Below are 24,378 nucleotides of genomic sequence, written 5' to 3'. Positions count from 1 at the left end.
GGAGATGTTTACTCTTCACAGGGAGGAAATCTTGTCCAGGGCTTTATGAGCCCTTCTACTTTTATTTGTTTTTAGGGCTCTATATTCGCCCAGAGGCCAATCTTGAAAGCTTAAAATTTTCTGACCTACTCTGCCATCTTCCCAGAATCCTCTCCATCTTTCTACTTTTAGATGAAAAACCCATATTATATCCTACTGTGTAAGAAGAGGTCATTATTATAGTTATAAGTTACTTAAAGCATCTGAATGAGAACTATGTAGTGGGGCTTTTCCCTTCTTTGAAACATGCTCTATAGCCATTCCTAGTTTCTAGGCCTTAAACCTAGTTTTGTGTTGCTTCTTTTGTGTTTACTTTCTTGAGCAGATGACCAAGGAACTTTGAGACAGATATGTCCAGGGGTGACCTTGTGAGTTCAAAGGGTAAGAAGATCCTAGGACCACTGAGAAAAGCAACTAGTTGCAGCAGCGGAAGGAGCTGGCTAGCAGTAGGGGATGCTTTTGCATTAAAAAAGATGACCACATACAATGAGGGTTGGCTCAAGGCTGGCTATGTCACCGGTAGAGTGTTTAGAAAATACAGAGTTAATAAGGCTGAATTAGGAGGTGTTCTGATGAGGTTTAAATATTAGCTTCCTTGAACATTATAATTATACGGGCCGCACGCCGGCCCTCTGCCAGTCGTGCGCCAGTACCCACTTCCCTTAAAAGAAGTGCACTGCCAGAGTCTTACCCATGCCTGGGTCCTCGGTCCTCAGCCGGATCACCACACAGAGACAAGCCATCGGAAGGCACCAACACCAGAGCTTTATTCAGAGGCCAACACAGCAAACCATCATAGTAAGCCCAAGCAGCAAGGCCAGAGCAACAGGCAGGAGCCAGGGGAGCGCGCACGTGTGTGTTCTGACCACGCTTGTTCCTAAGTACCTACTTAGCCCCTCCTCCCTAGCCCGCTACTAGCCAATGATTGTAGGGTCAGATACCGGAAGGGGCTGTCTGAGTTTAGCACACCAAGGGGGAGGGAGTGACGTAGGAGGCCAGGATTGGATACAGGAAGGAGGCATCTGGGATTGACGCATAGACAAGAGTACGTGACCTAGGAAGTCAGACTCAGGAGGGGACTGGGTCAGTGCTGCACAAGGTCAGGAAGGTCACAAGAGGCATCTGGGGATGACGTTGCATATAGGGAGGGGACTAAGCAGAGGGAGCTCAGTCCTCTGCCATCCCACTCCCACGTGGCACCGCCCCTTGCCTCAGGAGTTCAGGCTCGGCTACTTCCTTGCACCCAGCTTATCTCATAGCATTGCCCAATTGCCTCATGGCTTCTCTGAATCCAGCCCATCCCAGTACACACGACTCTGCCTACCACAGTCCCTGCCTCGACTTCCAAAATACCCAGATCTTACCTTACCCATGCCACAGTACCCGACTGGCAGCTGCCAACATCAGACAGTCCCTCACAATAATAGTACTTATTACATATGTTGTTATGGTTGTTGAATCCCATTAAGTTACTGAGTCCTGTTAGTGGGTACTTATGAGTTCTTTATATTTAGCCTTTTCTTGTGTGAATCAGAATAAATTACTTGTCCCATACCTGATTTATATTGTATAATGAGTACTTATTTTACTTCTTCCCTTTGTGAGAACCCCCTTGACTTGTAAGTCAATTTACTAAATTTGCTGGGATACTAGGGTGGGGATTTTTAAGGGCTAAAAAACATGAGAAAACAGAGCCTAATCCTTCCTAATTAGAGGCTGACTAACCCAAGCCTGAACCAGGTCCAAAATACATGCTTCACTGGGTATTGAACAAGCAATGACAAGGTATGTCCAGCCCCTGTGGGCCTAGGAGTAGAACTTCGATGCTAGATATGTAAGCATCAAGTATAAATAAAATATAGAAATAAATGATCTTATTGGGGTATAAGAAGCCAGTTCAAGTTCTAATCCTCTTGATTCTCCTCTTATTTCAAAACATTTTATGTTCAATTTTGTTTAATTCTATTCTCCTCAACAAACATTGTAAGCTCACATGTGGCAGGTGCGAGGCATTAGGGATACAAAGACAAAAAAAAAAAAACAGATCCTGCTCTCAAGGAGTTTATATTCTACTAATGTAAAACATACATAAATGAGTAAATACAACATAATTCTGGGTGAGAGTCAGTGAGCACCAACAAGTGCGAAGCTGGAAAAGACTTGTTCTTTGGCAATTAAACTAAGTCTTGATGCGATCTAGGAATTTCAGAGGGAGTGGAGGTGAGAAGGGAGTGCATTCTATACTGGAAACAGCATTTAAAAGCCACAGAAGTAAGAGATGGACTATCTTACATGAGTATAGCAAGTAGACCAGTATGGCTAGGACTTGAAGTGCATGAGAAGAGGTAATATGAAATAAGTATGGAGAGATAGGCTGAAAAAAAAAAAATAACTTGAAGGACTTTAAATGCCAAACAGAAGAGTTTGTGTTTTATCCTGGAGACAAGAAAAGGCCACTTAAGCTTTTTAGAGGGTTAGTGACATGATCAGACCTGCTTTAGAAATATGAATTTGGTAGTTATGAAGGAGACAGAATGGAAAGGAGGAGAGACTAAATGCTGGAGAACAAGTAGGCAATAGCTAAGGCCCAAGGAGGCCTGAATCAGTGTGCTTGTGGTATGAATGGAAAAAAGATGAGATTCAAGAAACGATGTAGAAGTAGAACCAATAATACATGCCAACTGATTATTCTGAAGATAAGGGAATGTGAATAGATAAGAACTACACTCGATTGGTACTCTGAATCAACAATCTCCAAAGTGGTAGCCAGGATAGAAACCTCAGGGTTTATGGCCCAACTACAAAGGGGATATAAGCAACCAATAGGAGGATGGGAAGATAGGTAACACACCACCCTCAGTATACTACCTCAGTTGTAGAGCTTGTCTCCTACACAAGTACAACTCTTTTCTCCCAATCATTCTGCTCCTTCCTTCTGCTGTCCAAATTACTGACTTTCACACTATTCTCATAGTAGTTGTTCAGCTTGATGGAAGTCCCTCTATCCAGGTGCTACTGGAAAAATTTACCCTTTTCCAGTCACCTAGATTTTTACAAGTTGGACAACATCTTTGACTCCTCACTTCTCCCTATATATCTAACTGGTTGCCAAATCTTATTGGTTCTGCCTCTACATCACTGATATCTGTCTCTTTTTTACTTATATAGCTACCACAATATGTTAGGCCAGATCATCTCTCTCCAGGACTCTTGCAATATAGCTTCCTAAATTTGCCTCATTGCTTTGTCTCTCCCCTCTCCATTCTATCCTCCATTCATCTGCCAAATTGATATTCCTAAAGCATAGGTTGACCAAGTTACTCTCCTGGGGGCAGCGGAAATGTTTAAGTAGTTTCCATGTTGACTTTAGGATACAAACTCCTCACTTTGACATGTAAAGTCCTTCATGATTGGATTCTAATCTATTTGGACTTGTTTTATATGAATTGTTCTCCTGCCTGTCATTTTCTTAAAATACAGCCCAGCCATGCCACTCTCCTATCCAACAGTACATCAATCAGTCAATAAACATTTATTAAGCACCTATATGTTCTAGGCACATGTAACATATAAGTGCTGGGGATAAAAAAAAGAAGCAAAAATCAGTCCTTGCTCTCAAGGTGCTCGAAATCTAATGAGAGAAATAAGAAGGAAGCAAATGAGTACAAATACACTATATATATGTGATAAATAGGAAATATTTGGCAGCTAGGTGACACAGTAGATAGAGCACTGTGTCTGGAATCAGAAAGATCTAAGTTCAAATCCGGTCTCAGATACTTCCTAGCTGTGAGACCCTGAACAAGTCACTTAATTTCTATTTGCCTCAGTTGCCTCATCTGTAAAATGAAGATAATAATACCTACCTACTAAGGTTGTTTTGAGGATCAAATGAGATAATAATTGTAAAGCACCTAGCATAGTACCTAGCATTATATGCTAGTTGTTAGGTGGTAGTAGTAATAGTAGTAGTAGAAGTAGTAGTAGTAGTAGAAGTAGTAGTAGTAGTAATAGAAGTAGTAGTAGTAGTAGTAGTAGTAGTAGTAGTAGAAGAAGAAGAAGAAGAAGAAGAAGAAGTAGTAGTTTTGGGCAGCAAGGTGATACAGTGGATAGTGAAGAAACCTCATCTTCCTGACTTCAAATCTGGCCTCAGACACTTAGAAGCTATTTGACCCTGGGCAAGTCCCTTAACCCTGTTTGCCTCTATGTCCTCATCTGTAAAATGATCTGGAGAAGGAAATAGCAAACCCCTCCAGTATCTTGTCCAAGAGAACCCCAAATGGGGTTACAACTCATGTCCAACTAGGCTGAACAACAAAGTAACTATCATTTAAGATCATTTGAGCCCCAATAAGGGCCAAAGCTTGATCTAAATCAACCAGAAGCACCCCAACATAATAGACATGCTTTTTTTTTTGTACTCTGAGTGAACCCAAAATGCCCTTTCCTGAGTCAGCAACTATAGCTGACCAGCATTCTTCTGTTTATGACCACTAAGGTGCCTTAGACCTGGACACTACCTTGAATAATGGAATTTTTCTTATCTTGGTATTTTATGGACATAAACTATGCTATGTCATGTTAATGGTAAAAGAAACACAGATATCCTGGATCTATAATTTCAATTGACACTTTGACATTCTCCTATCTTATTGTATTTACAACCTATTCAATTAAGATAATTCCTTTCTCATGCTATGGTTAAACATAAATGGAGACCATAAATCTGAGTAACACAGACATCCTGACTCAGGGTTTAAATGTCCTCCTAAAATTGCTTGATTCGGTCATAGTTAAAGCTTTGACTCCATATACATGTCACTAACTTAAGGGAATAAACAATATGAATTTACTTATCACCTAGCTTGTTGCCCCTTTAACCAACTTTCAGGTTGACAAAAGTTAGAACTAGTAGTATTTATTAATTCAGAGATGGAAGCCACTAGAATTAAGAAAGCTTGGGAAAGGCTTCCAGAAGAAAATGAGATTTTAATTGGGACCTAAAGGAAGCCAGGGAAGAGAGAAGCCAGAAGGTGTAGATGAGGAGGGAGAACATTCCAGGCATGGCAGACACCTGGAAAAAATGCCCAGACCCAAGAGATAGAAAGTTTTTTTCACCTGAGAGATTGAATGTCTTATTATTGGAATTGTGAGGAGGCTAGTGACACTGGATTGAACGGTACATGGCAAGGAGTAAGGTATAAAAAGAAAGAAAAGGTAGAAGGGGCTAGGCTATGAAGGACTTTGAACACCAAACAGAGTTTTTGTATTTGCTTCTGGAGGCAATAGGGAAGGACTGGAATTTCTTAAGTGGAGGGGTGACATGGTCAAACCTGAGCTTTAGGAAAATCATTTTGGTGACTGAATGGAGGATTAATTGGAGTGGGAAGAGATTCAAGGCAGGCAGACCCATCAGCAATCTATTGAAACAGTATAAGTGTGAGGTAATAAAGGTCTTCAGCAGAGCAGTAACAGTGTCAGAGGAAAGAAGGGGGCATGTTGCAAAGGTAAAAACTGACAGGCTTTGTAACTGATTGGATGTGGGAGGTGAGAGATAATGAGGAGTCAAGGATTACACCTAGGTGGTGAGCCTAAGGGATTGGGAGGATAGTATTGCCCTTAATGGTGATAGGGAAGTTAGAAGGGGAAGAGGGTGAGAATAAGAGTAGTCAACTACAGTGTTATTTCAAGAACTGAAAGCATCTTTTGCATCCCCTGAGGACCAAACCTTAGAATACAAGTAAAAGTTGTGGAAGGAAACACAGACAGAATTGATAGTGAGGACTCACAGATGCTCTGTTTGTGGAGGACATTGTATGAATTACATTAAGCCCTAAAACACTGAAGAGCCAGCCAGAAGAGATCTGTGATCACTTAATGGAGATTGGCCTGGTAATTTATAAAAGAAACACCACAGGAATTTAGATTATCTATTGCCTAGATTTCAGCATACACTTATACGAACAGTTCCATTGGAACTGAGCTTGTCCAATAATACATATATAGGGGACAGACAAAATGATGGACAATGAGCCTGACCCAGAGTTGAAAAGGAAAAGGAAAGTGGTTTGGATTGCATTTAAGGAATTGAAAAGTACTTTTACTGAGCCTAAGCTTTCCATGACAGTAAAGGCTCAGCTTTTTGGTATAACCTTTTGCCAGTGTTGCTGTATGTCAGTGAAACCTAGAATAACATTGCCTAGAAACTAAATATGAGCATCATACTGAGAGAAATTGAAAGGTTCATCTTGTGCATGAACAGGCTGCAACATATCATCAATGGGGAACTTCAGAGACAAAGGATGTCACCAAAAAAATTATATGAAATCTTAGTCATGTAGTAAGAATATAGTAAGAAGAGGGAGGACAAGTGGATGACCAGAATGCTTCATTGATACTTTCCAGTATGAGGAAAATGAGACGATAACCCCTATAACCCTGGGTGAACTTTCAAGAGGACATGGATAAGAAGCTGATCAGGCATGGAGGAGTTGTGAGGATAAAATGAAATATTTGTAAAGTTATTTGCAAACCTTAAAGCACTATATAAATGCTAACTATCATTGTCATTATCATTATTGTTATTTCCATTCTCATAGTATGGAGCCCACAAAGACATGTTCCACTTCATAATTCACTTTCTTCTCTCCAGTTATCATGGGCTGAGGCACTACAGCTTCCTCATCTCTGGGACAAATATGGCTACAGACAAAATTGTTAATATAATGACAGAAATTGTTAATACCAAATGTAATATGGACTGCCACTCCCGTGGGAATTTCAGCAATATCCTTACATTCCTACTCTGACAATATTTACTCTTGATTAGGTTGAACTGAATCACATCCTAGATCCCCCCACCCAGGGATATTCCCTTGTGAGGAGTCCAGTTCAAGCTGGATCTCAGCTTCTAGTGTCCTTGCCCCCTTCCACTGGGATTCATGGCATGAGGGGCAAAACAGCCAGAATGAAGTGATTTACCTTGCCTGGATTGCCAAAAGCCACTGGGGTCTTGTGACCAGGCACCTCACCTATCTCCTTCTTCTCTCCTCCTAAAACTACAAAAAAATTTTTTCATGGGTCTCTTTGGTTGGGAAATCCACTAGACATCCCCCAGGGTGGCAGTTTTGCTCCCCTGTTATCTCAATTAAAGAGGCTTTATTCCTTAACTCATGGTTTTGATTCATTCTAGACTTGACACCACTCACACAGCTTTGATGAGCAGAAAGTCACCACTTACAATACTTCAAGTAAGAAGGCAAACCACTGAGCTTTACCATAAGCTCTGGTGCTGAAAGGTCCAGACTCCAAGCATTTCCATCTTACTTGCCTCTGAACATTAAGAATTCACCCAAGTGATGCAACCTAAAGATCACCAGGACTTTCTATCCTCCACACAGTTGACTCCTTCTATATGTATAGTTTCCCAACATGAATTATATTGGGAGGAGAGGCTGTTTACCTTTTCTATTTATATCCCCAGGCCTTAGCCCAATGCTTGCTACATAGTAAGGACTTAATAAATGCTTTCATCACTCATTCATTCATCCACTCATTCAGTTCAGTCAGTGTCCTACTCTTAGTGACTACTGGAATGATTTGCCATTTTTTTTCCTCCAGTTCATTTTACAAATAAAGCAAACAGGGTTATGTGACTTGTCCAGGGTCACACAGCTAGTAAGTTCCTGACTCCAAGCCTGGCACTCTGTCCACTATGGCACCTACCTGCCCCATCCATTCATTACACATTTTCTTTACATTCCTTCATTACAGTATTAAAATCAAGGGTTAAGTTACTGCATTTTTTTGGGGAAAAAAAAAAAAACCAAAAACAACCACTACTATCACCAACTATCGAACTAATGAATTAAAATACCTTAGGGCTAAAGTTTTTCCCTAATAGGAAACTTCCAGTAAATTCTGGAACTAGATTCAACCAATCAGGGCCGAATTCTGTGACCACGTCGAGGGGCGAGGCAGGTGGGTGCGGCTCTTAGCTCAACCCCTCTCCATATTTAGCCCCTGGGGATGGGTGACTTTCGGTGGGGTGAGGGGGGAGGAATTTTCGGTGAGTAGGAAACTTGAACTGAAGCTGAAGGAATTAGCGCTGTGATTGGTTGGTTTTTTTCTCTTCCCACCCCCTCACCCTAGCTTCCACCATAGGCCAGTCGAGACCCAACCTTTACCGTCCATCCGGACGAGTAGCGCCAATCAGCGCTAAGATTCAGAGGACCCAGAGGAAAGCCCCGCCTTGCTATATATAGCTGGGCCGGCCCCAAGCCGCTGCCTCAGCGCTCCGCGGCCTGGGACTGGCATCGTTCTCAGCTCGCTGGAGCCGCTGCCCTGCAAACCCCCTCCGTCATCTCCCCCCCGGGCCCCTCTCCTCTCCCTTATATAGTTCCCGCGTCGTCCGGGACGTTTGGACTAATTTTTCAGGGTGAGGAGAGGACAGGCCCCGGGGGGGAGGCTTGCTACCGAGGAAGAGCCGCCGCGAGGAGCTCAAGGTGAGGGCTCGGGCGGCCCGGGTCGTTGGCAGCGGGCGGTTGGAGCAGTTGGAAGATTTTTGGAATTGGTGGGGTGGAGTGGGATGGACGGGGACCTGGGGGGGGCGGGGGCGGGCCTCGGTGAAGGGCTTGGGGGGGGGAGTGGAGAGGCTCTAGATTTGGGAGGATCCACAGATACAGCGCCGCCCATTCCCTCCCCCCGACACCCCAGTTCCAGTTCTCTTCCCCAAGTCTCTGGTCTCGTCACCCCAACTTCCCTTCTCCACCACCTGCAAGTCTCTTGTCAGTTTTTCCTTCCCCTCCCCGCCCCCAGTCCTTTGTTCTTACCCCCGACCTTGTCTCTTTCCCCGCACCCCTATGTCTCCCCCTAGCCCTGCCTCTCCCCACCGAGTTGTGTCTGCTCCCCAGCCCCGACTCTCCCCAGATCTCCGTCTTCTGCCTCTGTCACCCTCCCCTCCCCCCGGTCCCCCCATCCTCAATTCCAGTCCGGCTCCTCGTATTCTTTCCCTCCCCGTCGCCCCGTCTCTTTCTCAGGCCCGGGCCTCTTCGCTAGTCCCCGGCCCTCCTCCCCCGGGAGTGCCTTGGGAGCGCTAGCCTAGACTTGTCAGCGCCAGGTGGAAGTGGAGGCGGGTCCCACCCCCCGCACACGTGTCTCGCTCCGCCCCAATGGCTGTACTAGGATGGGTGGTGGCTTGTTGGGAATTAAAGGAAGTTGATTTGAAAGGCCTTGAAGGTTTCTCAGTTGTCCCTTCTTGAGCGTCAGCCACCCCCCTTCCCAAGTAAACATCACTGGGGAGAAGTCCAGATCTATAGCAATACCAAAGAAAGAGCTACCCCGCCCCCACTCCCCCTTTCTGACCTCCTGTCTTACTGCTCCTTTCTCGGTCTTGCACTATATATAGATGATAGAAGCACTGGTAACAACTGAAGCTCAGAAACTGCTGCACCAGCTGAATGTTCTATTGGAACAGGAATCCAGGTGTCAGCCAAAGGTCTGTGGCTTGAGACTAATTGAATCTGCTCATGATAATGGCCTTCGGATGACCGCAAGACTGAGGGACTTCGAAGTGAAAGACCTTCTTAGCCTAACTCAGTTCTTTGGTTTTGACACAGAGACTTTTTCTCTAGCTGTGAATTTACTGGACAGATTTCTATCCAAAATGAAGGTATGTTTTAAAGTATCTCACACTAAATGCTACTTGATTTGGGATATCTGAGATGAAATTGTTTACTTTGAGTTGATTTATGGCCAGGATCCATTCAGCTAGCATTTTTTGGGCATCTGTTAGGTGCTAAGCCAGGGTGGGGATACAGAGACAAAGACAAAACAGTCTCTGCATTTAAGTAGTTTATATTCCATTGGGAGAATGGACATGTTAGTCTCTTATATTTACATACATATATGTATATGATATCAAAGTATATACATAGTAAACTTTATAAGCTTGGCCTTTTTCTTTCATCATTCTATTGAAACACTATTATACTGTTCACTAATATTATTTACCAAAAAAATAAAGGTGACTCATAATTAATAATACAAATTTGGACAATAACTTAGAACTTTAACTTTAGAATTTTCTGAATAACACATTTCTGCATTTTAACAGAATTGCTCTTGGATTAGATAGGACTACTGGGTATTTGACTTTTCATTTTATGTTGTTATTAAAATATAAACATGTTGGGGGACAGATTATAAGATTGGAAATAAGAATTATGGGGTGACCCATGAGTATTCAGTGTTCCAGGTGGTTCCACTTCAGCCTCCTTAAAGATTTTCAAGAGGAATGGCGGTCCTACTCTTATTTTACAGCTGTAAAAACTGACGTCACACAAGTAGGATAAGAGATAGGATTTGAACCCATGTCCTTGACTCTAGATTTTTTAGTGTGCCTTTCTATCCATAGACAATTAAGTAAAAAGACTTGTTTATTAAGGGTCCTCATTTGTGAAATTTCTGCCTACCCCAGAAAATAAAAATAACTAATCTGCTAACTTTTGGTACATAGCCCAGAATGCATTTTTTTTAAAGATTGGCATATTGCCAAATCATTCAACAAATTATTGTTTGCTACAAATTACAGAAGATAGAAAGCTGGCACATAGTTTAATGTGAGCCTCACAAACAAGGGGGGAAAGTGCCCTAAGATGTATTAAATAATTGATTTCAAGATTCAGAAGAAGGAGCCATCAAATCTGGTCTGAGGGATCACTTAGGCTTTGAAAAATAGGATTTCACCTGGCAGAGACTGGGAATAGCATGTGTTATTGCTCTTGTTCATAAGTATTACCATATTGTGTTTGTGGTATCACAAACTTCATAGTTGTATAAATTGGAGAATATACTTTGTAATCTAAATTACTAAAAAATACTTCCTAGAAAATTAAAACCTAGCTGGATTGATTTGAGAATCAAGTGCTTAGAAAGGGATAGCACCTTTCTTTTGGGTGTAAAAATAATGTTCTTTAGGAAAGACAAAACTTGGAAATTGTGGTCCAACTATTATTACTTGTTATTATAATAATCCTATATCATTATTTCTAGGTTGACCCAAAAATATATTTTTATAAAAAATGCTTTATTAACAAATTTCTTTGAAGAGAAGCTTACTGTGTATAAAATGCTTGCTTCACTTGTTAATGCCAATGATGCCCAAGTCATATAGATTATACTCAGTGGGCAAGTCATTTGTGTTCCACAGCCACAGTTTATACCCTTTCTCCTAGCCAAATCAATTTAAAAATCCAAGCAGGAGATGAGAATGAAGGCAGATGAGTGTGAATGGAATTGTTTAAATTTATCACTTATAATTATAAAAAATAGCCCAAAGTATTTGCCATATGGAGGCTGAATCCAGTTTGTCTTCTCTATAAAAAAGGATAATAATAATAATGAAGAAAATCACTTAGAAATGTTGAAATGTGTTTGATTTAAAAATCATGGAGACTTAACATTTTGGGTTGATTCTTAATTTGAATATGGAGAATCAATATTTTGGGTTGTTTGTTTTGTAGGTACAGCCGAAACACCTTGGATGTGTGGGATTAAGTTGCTTCTATCTGGCTGTGAAATCGACAGAGGAAGAGAGAAATGTCCCATTAGCCACTGATTTGATACGAATAAGCCAATACAAATTCACAGTTTCTGACCTGATGAGAATGGAAAAGATTGTGTTGGAGAAGGTGTGTTGGAAAGTCAAAGCTACTACTTCTTTTCAGTTTCTACAGCTCTATTATTCACTCATTCGTGAAAATTTACCATTTGAAAGGTATGTAATCTGTATTTTGAAAGTAGAGTTTTATAAAATAGCGGTATGATTTCCATGTACTGGTCATTAATACTATGAAACAATTTTAATCATTCAGACATTTTAATACTAAAAAAGACAGCTGATGTTATTTTCTGCCTCAGCAGCTAGGTATTCATTTAAAAAAATCAAATGGGAAGCTATGTAGTTGTTAATGCCTCCTTATAAGTGATTGGTAGGTAATCTTTGGGCCCTCTTACAAAAGAGCTTGTGCTTCATCAAATTTTCCAGCTCCAGACTAAACTACCAGCTTAGAATCTTTCACAAACCAGAGAAAAAAGAACTTCAATAGAAAACTAAATCCCACATCATTTTTAAAGAGTTAAAAAGACAATTTTGGTTTCTGTGGCATGAAGAAGCTTCATTTGACTGATGTTAGGCATTAGTAATTAAGATTTCTGTATTTTCTTTTTGGGACACATTCAGAAATGTCACTAGAACTGAATAGCATTATTTTTTTATACATAATAGTCATGTTGTGAAAGAAAACATAGACCCAAAAAAAAACCTCAAGAAAAATGAAGTGAAAAAAAGTGTGCTTCAATCTGTATTCAGACACCATCAGTTCTTTCTGTGGGGATGGATAGCATTTTTCATCATATGTCTTTCAGAGTTGTCTTGGATCGTTGTATTTCTGAGAATAGCTAAGTCATTCACAGCTGATCATCTTACAGTATTGCTGTTACTTTGTGCACAGTACATTTCACTTTGCATCAGCCCACCCAAGTCTTTCCAGGTTTTTCTGAGAGCATTCTCATCATTTCTTATAATAGTTTTCCCACATACCACAGCTTGTTCAGCCATTTCCCTAACTGATGGGCATCCTCTCAATTTCTAATTCTTTGCCCCCAGAAAAGAGCTGCTATAAATATTTTTGTATGTATAGGTCCTTTTCCTTTTTTTTAAATCTCTTTGGGGATACAGACCTGATAGTAGTATTGCTAGGTCAAAGGGTATGCATGGTTTTATAGCCCTCTGGGCATAGTTCAAAATTTCTCTACAGAATGGTTGAATCCATGCTGATCTCCACCAACAGTGCATTAATGTCTAATTTTCCCACATTCCCTCCAACATTTGTCATTTGCCTCTTCTGTCCTATTAGCCAATCTAGTAGGTATGAGGTTGTACCGAAGAATTGTTTTAATTTGCATTTCTCCAGTTAGTAGTGAGTTACAGTATTTTTTTCATATGACTATAGATCGCTTTGATTGAATAGCATTATTTTTAAAAGAAACAAGTTCAATTAAAGTTCATTTTCTTGCTATGATTAAAAGTTTATAGTAATGTTTTGAAGTTTTTGTCTTTTGACTTGACAGCTAATTTCATATAGATGATTTTACTTTATTTCTTCTTTTAAAGGAGAAAGAACCTGAGTTTTGAAAGACTGGAAGCTCAGCTTAAGGCATGCCACTGTAGGATTATGTTTTCTAAAGCAAAGGTAAATACTTTAATACTAAATCTATTGATGTAAACCTATTTTTACATGTAACACTTATTACAAATTTTATCTTTTTTAGCCTTCTGTATTGGCATTATCTATAATTGCACTGGAGATTCAAGAACAGAAATTTATAGAATTGATGGAAGGAGTAGAATGTCTTCAGAAACATTCCAAGGTATGTATTTGTCATTTGCTCAAATCTGTATAACAGCTGACCGTTTTTAATATATCTCCTAAAGCAAAAGGAATGTTGTATATTTAATTAGACCATTTTTTCAGATAAGAAAAATACACAATAATATTAATTTCAGCAATAATTTAAAATGTTTTTATGCAGATAAATTGCAGAGATCTGACCTTCTGGCAGGAACTTGTAGCAAAGTGCCTAACTGAATACTCATCAAACAAGTGTTCTAAACCAAATGTTCAGAAGTTGAAGTGGATTGTGTCTGGGCGCACTGCACGTCAGTTGAAGCATAGTTATTACAAAATCGCTCATCTTCCAACAATCCCTGAAACTGGGTCTTAATAGGTAATTTGCTTCTAAATTATTTTTGAAATAAGAATCTATTAGGGCCATAACTTTTCTTTGACTTAAGGGTTAAATGCTAATTCTCATTGTACTAAATGTTCAAATGTTATTTGAGAAACCTTTTAAATGAGATTAGATTGAGAAAGCTAAAGGAATATTAACCTTGCTTTACGACATCAGTGATTTGAGTGTCTACTATGTACAAGACACTGCAATATGAGAGTTTTTTGTTTTTTGGGTTTTTTCCTATATTATTGATGTACCTAAGGCTTTGCATAAACATATGATCAGTAGGATAAGGAATTTTATGATGGTAGTATTGTTTTCTACAGCCTTCCTCAGCATTATATACAAATTATAAATTTAAGAAAACATAGTTCTTAAAAAAATCTTGAATCCTAAGCATGAACCAAACATAGTGAATTGAAATTAACATCAAAATAGTTTATTCATTTTTAAATGGAAACTACTTAAAATGTTCACTTATGAAACATTCTGAATGACATATTTTTAATTGTTTCTGTCTCTGTACATGCATGTAACTCCCGTGTAATTTAAAGCTCTTGTGAAGGCCTTTCCCTTTGAAAGCTTTTCATAGAGCCCAAAGTGTCCTACTTTCTGAACTAGAAGCTCCTTTTTGGGGTCATAAGCTTAAGACAAATGCCTCTATAAATGTAGTTCACTCTATAGATCTTATTTGCTTTATACTAATCTTAATATGATACTTAGTGGGAGAAAAAAGATTATCAGGATACGAGATTTTTGGATTTTATCTCCTGCAATAGCTCTTCCCTTTTTACTCCTATCAAAGGTTCTTTTTAACCTATCTTTAAAAAAAAAAATCAGTGAATTTGTTTTTGTGCTTTGTGAGTTTCATTAAACCCCTAGATAACTGAGAGGTGTCACAAAAAAAATAATTGTCAGATAATATTCTATACACATAAGTACAAACTGTACATATACTGCCTATTCCTAAAATTTTTAAACATTTTTTCATAAAGAGTCATCTTTTTTTCCCAAATTCTTAAATTTTATACTAATTATGGTAAGGAGTAGGAAAGTGGTTTTTTTTTTAATTAAAAAAAATCATTCCATCATTAAAGTTCTTGAAATAGTTCGTGATTCTAAAGCTTTAGATATGAACAAGTCATTTTAAAATTTATTATATGCATGTACTTTTGTAGGCTTCTAATAGCTTATTTCCTTTGTCTCAATAGGATTCTTATGGTGAAGAAATTCAACTGTTTTGAAGGCTTATTTCACATCAGAACTGTGGACTCCAATATTAGAATGGATTTAAGCTGTGAAGCCTGAAACATAGCAACTAGGTTAGCATTGTTGTTTTCAGACTTGAGAGGAAAACAGGCTATAGTTGGAAATTGATTATGTGTGCTGCAGTTGGAAATGTGTTCAGGACTAAATTATGATTGTCTTTGAAGCATGTTTATAAAAACTAAAACTCAAATGTGAACCCTAATGTAGAATAAGGATGGAAGACTATACTGTGAATTAACAGTTAATATTGATCCAATCTAGTAGTATCTGGATCAGCATACTGATTATAGGTAGTATTGATGGCAAGGTGTGATTGACTTTAATTGATGTTATTTTGATTGTGATGCAAGTTCACATCAAATTTCAGAAAAATGGTATGATGCACTTTAGTATAGTGTCAGGGTTACTAGTCTTTGAGGCAGTATAAACAACCTTGTTAAAGCCTTATACAACTAGATAATCCAATACTTCTAAAGATTTATTTTTGTTTGGCATATTTTTCATTTAAATTTGATTATAAAATTCTATTAAAGTTGTAGACAGACATGTTAAATTTAAGTGATCTTCAACATTATCCTAGGGAACAAGTGATATGGTATACAAAATTTTATATAGAATGATTTTTATCTCAATATCTATCCCCTTAGAAAATTTCTGTTGTACAAGCAACTCTCATAGTCTGCCAATCTGAAACCTCAGCTGTACCCTTCTAAAGCAATATATGCTAATGCTAACACTCTGGAGCTTTAAATAAGGATTACAGTTGGTATGAAACTGGACTTTTCGTATAGAGCTTTCTATTTAAAAACAGTACATATGGGGTATGCTATTGTCATAATGCCCCTGTAATAGTTCAACTTAGACTAAAGTGAGTTGTCTATCCAGATTCAAGTAAGCAACAATTTAATTGACTAATTATGTGGTAGGTAGGTGGAGCACTTAAGGCTAGTTGTAGGTTAATGAATCTAAATTGACATAGGGTTGGGAAAGCATATAGTTAATCAGTGCAATATATAGCTTAACTTCCACAATAGCTATAACTAGAGTTCAAATTTCCCTTTGACATCATGTTGTGGGGAAAAAAACTTCCCTTTAAAGATAAACCAAAGAAACACAGTATGTCTCGTATGTCTTATGCTTCATTTTGTAAAGTGTTTTGCAGATGCACTCTTCAGTTACTCCTAAATATCTGATTCATTGAAGAATTTCCTTTCTAATTCATCAGTGCAAACTTTAGTTGGCTGAAGTAACCTAACAGTACCATTATGTTCTGGTACTAAGGAAGTGACCTTTCAATAAAACTATTGAAATGCATTGTCTGGAATGTTCTGTACATAGTTAAAATTATCTCCAAACTGCCAGTTGGGTATATCCTAACAAGAACAAAATAAAGCAAATAATTTCTACTAGGTTCTGGTACCTGATATAGATGAAAGATCACAGACCTGGGAGTTTGGAGTATTGATTGCTATTCTTTGCTCTGTGAGACTGTGACTATAGGTAACTCACATTGAATTTTAGAACAGAAATGACCTCAGAAGTAATCGAATTCATTTTGTATTTGAAGAATCTCTTTTACATGCTCTGCTTAAAAGGACTTCCAGAAAAGGTGACCCAGAATGAAGTAGCCCATTTTACTTTTGGACAGCTGGTATGAAGTTTTTTTTTACAACAAGATAAAACTTATAATTCTGTAATTTCCACTTTAGTGTTCCTGCTTCTTACCTCTGAAGAAGCAAAAGTCTGTGACAGCCCTTCAAACACTTGTAAATACTTACAGACAACAAAGTGTAGTTAAACTTTGAAGTTTATTTAAAATCCTATAATGTAACTCCACAATGAAGTCAGAGGTTGTTAAGCCTTTTTTGTGTCATGAATGATTTAGCAATGTAATGAAGCCTATGGACCTTTGGAAAAGAAGAATTTCAAATGTATAAAATCTTTAAGCTTATAAAGGAAACCAATGTACTAAAAGTTATCAAAATATGTGTGTATATGTGTACATATTTATATATGTATATATATTTTATTTATTATATTTTATACATATATATATATTTTAAAATAACCCCAGGATAAGAACTTGCTTTAGGTAAAATGAAGAGACCCAGAGAGCCTGGAATTTGGCTTTCCATATTGGCCACCTTTAATGTGTATTCACTGCCAAGAAAAAATGTTTACTTGTGTTGTAGACCATTTAGTAATTAATCTCTAATGGGTAATACAAATACTAGGTCTCAGTCCTTCTACCTACTCAGCAATCTAGAGATTGGAGGCTTGAAGGATTAGAAATTGTCCTTGGCTTCTGTTGCTCTTTTAACTTCTTTCCCAAGTAATCAGTTACATCCAAATCCTACAATTTTATACAAAACTATAGGAAGAAATATTAGTAATCTGGTTTTCATAAAACAGTGACTATTGGTAGAAACAACAAAATTACACTGTTCTTGACTTACACAGGGTATCTTTTACCCTAGTGATCCTCTTCATAGATTGCTATGACTATTAAGGGGAGCTAATGATTGCTAAAATTGATTTATTGGGTTACATTTAGGCTCATAAGGATACTTTGTTTACATTATGTTTTTAAACTACATTTTAGCTAATTTCACCCTCTATCTCCAGCTCTTCCCACATGCCCATAAAAAAAAAAAAAAACATGGGTTTAGTACTATAAGGCATGTAACATCATAAAACAACGTTTCATAGGAATGTTATGCCAGTTTAAGAATAAGACTTTTTATTTTTCAATCATTGTTGGACTTTCACTAAGGTGAATCATTTCCCTTTGGTACTCTAAAATTGGTGGGTAACACCTATCCCATTTTTGGAATTAGAAAGCTTTATTGACAGTTATTCTCAATTACAGTTTTCCAAAGAAAAACTTTTAATTTCCCCTGAAGGCACACTTGAGCTTTGCATGATTATGGCCCATTGCTTAACAAATTAATAAGAGTTCAAGACCTGTTTAAAATGTCCTGCTGAGCAAAGTAAGTCCAAAAAAAGACCACTTCTCCAGAAAAGTTTCCATTGAAATTCAGAATGTTTTCTATGTAAACTACATTTTGAATGCATTCTTTGAAGTCATATTTAAATTTTTTTTACAATTCTCATTCAGCTGTGTAGGCAAATGAAGTTTTCTTCAATCACATAATCCAATCCTTCTACATTGGCAACATCTAGGGTCCATGGAACAGTTAAAAATGGCAGTTTTTTATTTTTCAAGACTAGAGAAATCTGGTCCACCTTTACTGTAGTTTCCTGAGATTTCTGCTCCACTGAAGTCAAAACCAGGGTTCTGAAAGGAAGGAAGATAATTAGTAAATTTACATTTTTATTATATAAGGTTTATGTACAATAAAAGCATTTAAGTGAAGAATGAGCCAGACACTGCTAGGCAAAAGTGAGTCAGTCCTTGTCCTCAAGGCACTTACCTTTTACTACCTCGATATAACATGTTCATATTTTACCTGAAATTTGAAGGGAGCTGTTAGGGATTCCTAAGGAGAAAGTAAAGGGAGACTACTTCAAGCATGGGGAAATGGCATGGAGGCAGGAAGATGCAAGTGATACAGACAAGTAACAAAGAGCAGGTAAGCAAGTTTGGTTGGAAGGTTGGATGTGTGAGAAAGTAATATGTAATTAGCCTGAAAAGATTGGTTGAAGCAAAAACATGAAGCACTTTAAATGGACTTGAAGGATTTTTAAAGGACTTTTATTTTATCAGAGGCAATGGGGAAGCCACTGAAGTGTTTTTGAATTGGGGAGAGATGAAGGCTGAGTCATAGATTTGGTAGTCGCCTGGATATAGATGGCAGTTGAACCCATGAGAGCTTAAACAGATTATCAAGAAAATGGGGAGAGAAAAGAAGCATTAGGGCAGATCCCTAGAGTTCATGTACAGGGGTTAGGGTATGGATGATGATCCTGGAAAGGAGATTGAACAGGATTGGTCTGATGAATAACAACCAAGAAAAAGCAATGTCAGGAACACCTAAAAAGAGAAGAATCTCTAGAAGGTAAACTGAAAAAGCCACTGTATCAGCAATAAAGAGCTCACTGATGACCTTAGAGAGACTTTTTGATTGGGGATACGGAGATGGAAGCTATGTTGCCCAGTTCTGGAAACAATGAGTATAGACATTTCTGAGAGTTTGTGAAAGAACAGTGATAGAAAGGATGGTAATATCAACTGAAGGTTTTTAAAGGACAAGGAAGGATCTGGGCATATATGAAAGTGATCAGCAAGCATTCATTATGCACTTACATACCAGACCCTTATATGCATGTAGAATAGATACAAAATATATACAAAAGAAACAAAGTAATTGGAAGAAGGGACATAAGGTGGAGGAGATACAAAAAGTCGCCATGTAGGAGGTAGCACTTGAACTGAGAGGGGAAGGACTTCTAAAAGGGAGAGGTGAATAAGGAGTGAATTTCAAGAAGAGAAGAAGCATGATGGGTGAGGGGAAGAGAAATGGAATTTTGTATCTGACAAAACATATAGACCAGTTTGGCAAGCCCAAAGAGTTTGTGAACAGGAAAAATGTGCAGTAAATCTGGAACTAGATGGTAAAACCCTTTAAATGTCAAACAATGGAGTCTATTTGATCCCAGAGGGAATAGGAAGCCACTGGAGCTTTTTGAGCAGGTGAATGACATGGTCAGAAATGTGCTTTAATTCAGCTATGTGGAATATCAGAGACTGGAAAAGATGGAGTACATGTTTACACTGGAAAGGAGAAGGATCATCTTATTCTCTGAGACTACAGCTATTACAAGGATGGAGGATGCTGCTGCAGTTATATGAGATTTGTAACTGGAGATGAGAAGACATTTGATAATAACGGCCCACATTTTTTCCACAAAATGAGTCAAAGTCCTCTTGTTGAGAAGAGGGGGAAAGATGATGATGTAGATAGCTTTGAAAGAAAAGAGAAGGTCTAGAACAGCTGATGTGGGCTATGCAAGAGAAATCTGATCAGATTTAGTCTGATACACCTAAATAGTTGTAGACAACTATTCAGACTGGATAACAAATTTGCAGTGGATTCAGCTGGCCCAGTTTTAAGACTTTCTCTAGTAGAGTTCAGCAACCAGGCAAGCAGAAGCAGAGGTGGTGGAGCTGAAGTCTTCAAGTATTAGGACAGGAACTGGGATGGAGAGAAGTATTAATATTATGAGCCTGGTACTGAACTCAGGGAGAAGAATAATCTGAGGTCAGTAATTAACTGCTACCAAAATCTGGTTGAGTGACATATCTGGACTAAGTGAACTTCATAAGATAGGTTACTGAGTGATGTAGTATATGGATGAACACTTTTAAAATGAATAAAACACTAGGTTTTCCAAAGACTTTCTATAAAGGCTTAGTGTATATAGTTAATAGCTATTACGTGGATTTAACACATGCTGAATACAGGAATTCATAAATTCATGTGACTTACTTCTTTTTGGAATCTCTCCAGGGTAAGTTTTCTTTGCATTTGGTCCTGTACCCAAGGATCAGCTGCATATTCGGTTTCTAAGAGAGAGGTCCAACAATTTGCTGCATCTCTCTTTGTCTTGGTAAGAACTATGCGGACCATTTTTCTGTCCTCTACAAGAAAAATTACAAATTATGAAATTATAATTTATCATTGGATTTGGTTTTTCAAAATCCTTCAAGTTATCATGGGAGATTTTTTTTTCAACAAATTTCAGTTGCTATGTTTTTAAAGATGCAAGGACAAAATAATATGTTTTAGAGGGGATGAGGGGCCTCTGACCCAGAAACAATATGTGCTGAAAATATGCCAAATGGAGTTTTCAAATGTAGCAAATATCCTTACCTAGTGTCCACGTTCCCTCATCAGCTATTGTAGAATCAAAGAGTTTGCCCTGAAAAGAGAAATTTGCAAGATTGCCCCAAAATGTTGCAATTCATCAAATATGTAAAATCAACTTTAAAGAAATTTTCATGATTTAATATATACATCATGATTTTTCAATCCTTCATATTGTCACAGAGAGGCAGAGTAGCATAATGGATAGTAAGACAGCCTTAGAGTGATGAAGATCTGGCTTCAAGATCTGTCTTACTTGGTTGTGTGAACTTGGGTAGGTCACTTATTCTCTTGGTGCCCCAGTAAACTCTTAAGACTAAAGTCTCAGAACAGTCTCAGATTTACATTGGTAGAGGGTATTTCTTTTTTAAGGGATTCTTATACCAAGGAAATGACAAGTCAAGACCAAAATAAAAACAAAACAAAACAAACCCCAAACATTGCTTTATTATATGTTGATGTTGACTCATCATATTGATAGGTATATGCCATTGGGACAAACTAACTGTACTCCTACCATAATATAATAGTAAACTCATAGTAAACTGGATGGAGGTTGAGGAAGGCCTTCAAGCACTTTGGGACAAATGTGGATGGACTGGGATTTGCATCACTGAAGAAAATACCCACAGATAATTGAAGTGCTTATTTTTTTTAAAGCCATCAAATTTTTAGCAGTTTAATTCCTATACATAGGAGAAGGCTATAAGAAAACTTCCCTTAGGAAAATTTAGGGTTCTAAACTCTTGATGCAGAGGGATTGAACTGTTTTTTTTTTAAATTATGCCTAACATAAGGTAGATGGAATCAAGTAAAACTGTACCAATAAAGAGTCTTCCTAATTATAAAACTAGGGCATTCTGTTTTTCTGCAGATGTTTAGACACTTCAGGTCACCTCTGGAGCAAAGCCATAAAACTATTAAGACTTTATGAAGAGATAATCTTACAACACTTTATAGAGTTTATAAAGACTATAATACTTTATAAAGAGATAATTACCTTAAAATTTATGAAACTAGTGTCCAAATATATTTCTTAAGATATGAACATGGGGACTTGAACTCAATCCAGAGAACCTCTCTCACTGATATACAAGTGAATGAATGCTCCAAGTTTCCCTTTTCCCTTTCCTAAAATAACTTTACTAATAAACAGTTGTCTATTGGGAAAGCTATAATTAGAATGGTATTAAAAATATATGTCTAGTTATGTGATTTGTAAAGAGTTTTGTTATATAAAATTAAAAACGTTTCTAAAAGAACACCAACCAACCCCCCCTTTTAAACTGCTAGTTACTAGATCAAAAAGCATAACTTTTTAAGAAATGTAAAGTAAGAGCCTTCTTATCTGAGAAAACATTTATGAAGAAGCCAAAATATCCTAAGTTTTTAAGGTTTTAAAATAAGAAAATTTTTCTAGAAGCCATGTGAATCCATAAAGGGCTGAAACTGCCATATAATTTTGTTATAATTCAGTGTATTTTGTGTAAATCCCCCCTTATTTTGCAGTGCTCAAGGTCTTTTGGCATTTAAAAAAAAAAAGGCATCTTGGGAAATTCAATTCGATAAACATTAAATACCCAGTGTGTACAAAATCTGGAGCTAGGTGCTGAACTAAATAAGTTCTGATAAGGCATTATCCTTAATCTGTTTTATATATGCAGGAAGAGGAAGAAATTTAACTTTATTATATGGACCGAATTTTTCAAGGAAAAAAAAGTCATTGTCTTGTGTCCCATGAAGTGCCTTTCCCATTAATAAAAGAACGAGTACAGAAATATAATATATTGTATAGATGTTAGATCCTAAGTCAAGTTCAGATGGTACCCTTCACAGGAAAAGTAAGTTTAGAGGAGTTGGCTAGGGAAGGAAGATTAAATTACGTTTGAGACATGATGGCCTTGAGATAACCATATAACCAGATAGCACTGTCCAAAGATTTGAGTCATTTGTATCTGGATGAGAGTTGAACCCAAGAGAGCTGATTAGATCAATGAAATGGTGTCAAACTCAAAGAGAAACTTCAGTTCACTAAACAAATGGTACATAAGGATCCCCTCTGGCTACATATTAAGAAAACCACATACACACATTATCTATGTTTTATTGCATTTTTGTTTATTTTGTTAAATATTTCCCAAATACATTGTAATCTGGATCCCCTTATTTGACACTTTTGATCTGAAGGGCTCTGGAAGACATCCTTAGTTATGAGAAAGGAGGTGGATGATAAAAATAAAGGCACCTGCCACTGTACATGAGTATTAGATACATATGTAGATATTTCTGAAAAGGTGGGGGGAAGTAATTTTGAAAATTGAATATTTTGAACTTACTACAGTTTATTATTTAAAGGACTTAGCACAGTACAGCAGAAAGGGCACTGGATTTGGTTGATGTTGGAGGACCTAGATTTGAATCCTGGTTCTCCCATTTATTGCTTATGTTACTTTGGGCAAGTCACTTGATCTTGGTTTCCTTATCTGTAAAATGAGAGAATTAGATTAAATGACTTCTAAAGTTCCTTCCAGCTCTAAATCTATGATCCTATTACAATGCCTGTATGACTTGGGGCAAGTCAGGAGATTTTCTTGGCCTCAGCTTTCTCAGCTGTAAAATGCAGCAATTGGACCAGATGATTTCTGAGATTCCTTCCTGCTCTAGAGACTATGATATTTGCCCTAAGTGTGGCACATTTTCTCCAGAACCCATCTTCTCAACTTATATCAGTCTGTAGCAAGGACTGCAGTCGACTTTGAAGTTTTCGAGAACAAAGAAGTGAGCAATTCACAAGATTCCTCCAAGTCATCGCCTAAACGTTCCCATGGTAACTCTGGGCATCTGACAGCCCTGTTTCAGGAAGTACGACGAGGTCTATTGGTTAGGGAGCATCCTCTTTCCCAGCCCTAAAACCCCTCTCCGATAAGGCTAGGGGAGCTAAGTCATCCTCAAGCATGCGGAATAACAACAATAAAAGAGCTCGAGGAAAGTTTACTTTGGAAACGATTAAGAAATCTCTGCCCTTAAGCCTGGAAGGCCATGGGAATGAAGTCCTATCGCGTGGTCCCGGGGAAAGGAACGGGGACCCAGAGCGCGGTTCGGCTCCGACACCAGGAGTCGGTCCCTTGAGGCTGGGACCCGATGCGAGTGAAGGGCCGCCCCTACCTTGAGGATCTCCTGGCCCCGCACGGCTAGCTCCACATGCCGACTCTGCAGGCCGCACTGGATCTCTTGAGCACGAGTGCCCGGTGGCACCTGGACCTCGATAAACACCTCCTCTAGGGTCTGGTACCATTGGCCCCAGGGCGTCTCACAAGGAACCACCCCACTTCGCTCCTCAAACGGGGCAGACATGCTTCACTCGGATTCCAATGATCCTCTCAGTGCCAACCAAGATTCCTTCTGGGCAGGCGCAGAAGCGTCTCTGCCCATCTTGCCCATAGGTTAG

At 38.3% G+C, this 24,378-nt stretch overlaps 2 protein-coding genes across 2 annotated transcripts; one reads left to right on the top strand and one right to left on the bottom strand.

The window, feature by feature from the left end:
* Nucleotides 1-8,322: 8,322 nt before the first annotated feature.
* CCNG1 (cyclin G1) lies at nt 8,323-16,416 on the top strand. Its single transcript, XM_027841932.1, has 7 exons — nt 8,323-8,543; nt 9,446-9,709; nt 11,562-11,815; nt 13,214-13,292; nt 13,372-13,470; nt 13,633-13,827; nt 15,045-16,416. Exons 2-6 carry the CDS (start codon nt 9,446-9,448, stop codon nt 13,822-13,824), a joined length of 888 nt encoding a protein of 295 aa, XP_027697733.1. The 5' UTR covers nt 8,323-8,543; the 3' UTR covers nt 13,825-13,827; nt 15,045-16,416.
* A 1,409-nt stretch (nt 16,417-17,825) lies between these two features.
* Nucleotides 17,826-24,373, bottom strand: NUDCD2 (NudC domain containing 2). Its single transcript, XM_027841720.1, has 4 exons — nt 24,096-24,373; nt 20,937-20,985; nt 20,553-20,704; nt 17,826-18,400 (listed from the first exon to the last, which is right to left on the bottom strand). Exons 1-4 carry the CDS (start codon nt 24,282-24,284, stop codon nt 18,317-18,319), a joined length of 474 nt encoding a protein of 157 aa, XP_027697521.1. The 5' UTR covers nt 24,285-24,373; the 3' UTR covers nt 17,826-18,316.
* Between the last annotated feature and the right edge of the window lie 5 nt (nt 24,374-24,378).

Source organism: Vombatus ursinus, unplaced genomic scaffold (genome assembly GCF_900497805.2).
Source record: "Vombatus ursinus unplaced genomic scaffold, bare-nosed wombat genome assembly UNPS02014863.1, whole genome shotgun sequence".
NCBI classification, from domain to species: Eukaryota; Metazoa; Chordata; class Mammalia; order Diprotodontia; family Vombatidae; genus Vombatus; species Vombatus ursinus.
This window is presented reverse-complemented; position numbering and strand designations above follow the sequence as displayed.

Bases quoted from the DNA above. Each gene is read 5' to 3' on its own strand.
- CCNG1 (XM_027841932.1), top strand. From the start codon at position 9,446: ATGATAGAAGCACTGGTAACAACTGAAGCTCAGAAACTGCTGCACCAG. The intron at 9,710-11,561 runs GTATGTTTTAAA...TTTGTTTTGTAG, and splicing joins GATTTCTATCCAAAATGAAG to GTACAGCCGAAACACCTTGG. The intron at 13,471-13,632 runs GTATGTATTTGT...GTTTTTATGCAG, and splicing joins GTCTTCAGAAACATTCCAAG to ATAAATTGCAGAGATCTGAC.
- NUDCD2 (XM_027841720.1), bottom strand. From the start codon at position 24,284: ATGTCTGCCCCGTTTGAGGAGCGAAGTGGGGTGGTTCCTTGTGAGACG. The intron at 20,986-24,095 runs GTAGGGGCGGCC...TTCTCTTTTCAG, and splicing joins GGGGCCAGGAGATCCTCAAG to GGCAAACTCTTTGATTCTAC. The intron at 18,401-20,552 runs GTAAGTCACATG...CCTTCCTTTCAG, and splicing joins TGGAGAGATTCCAAAAAGAA to AACCCTGGTTTTGACTTCAG.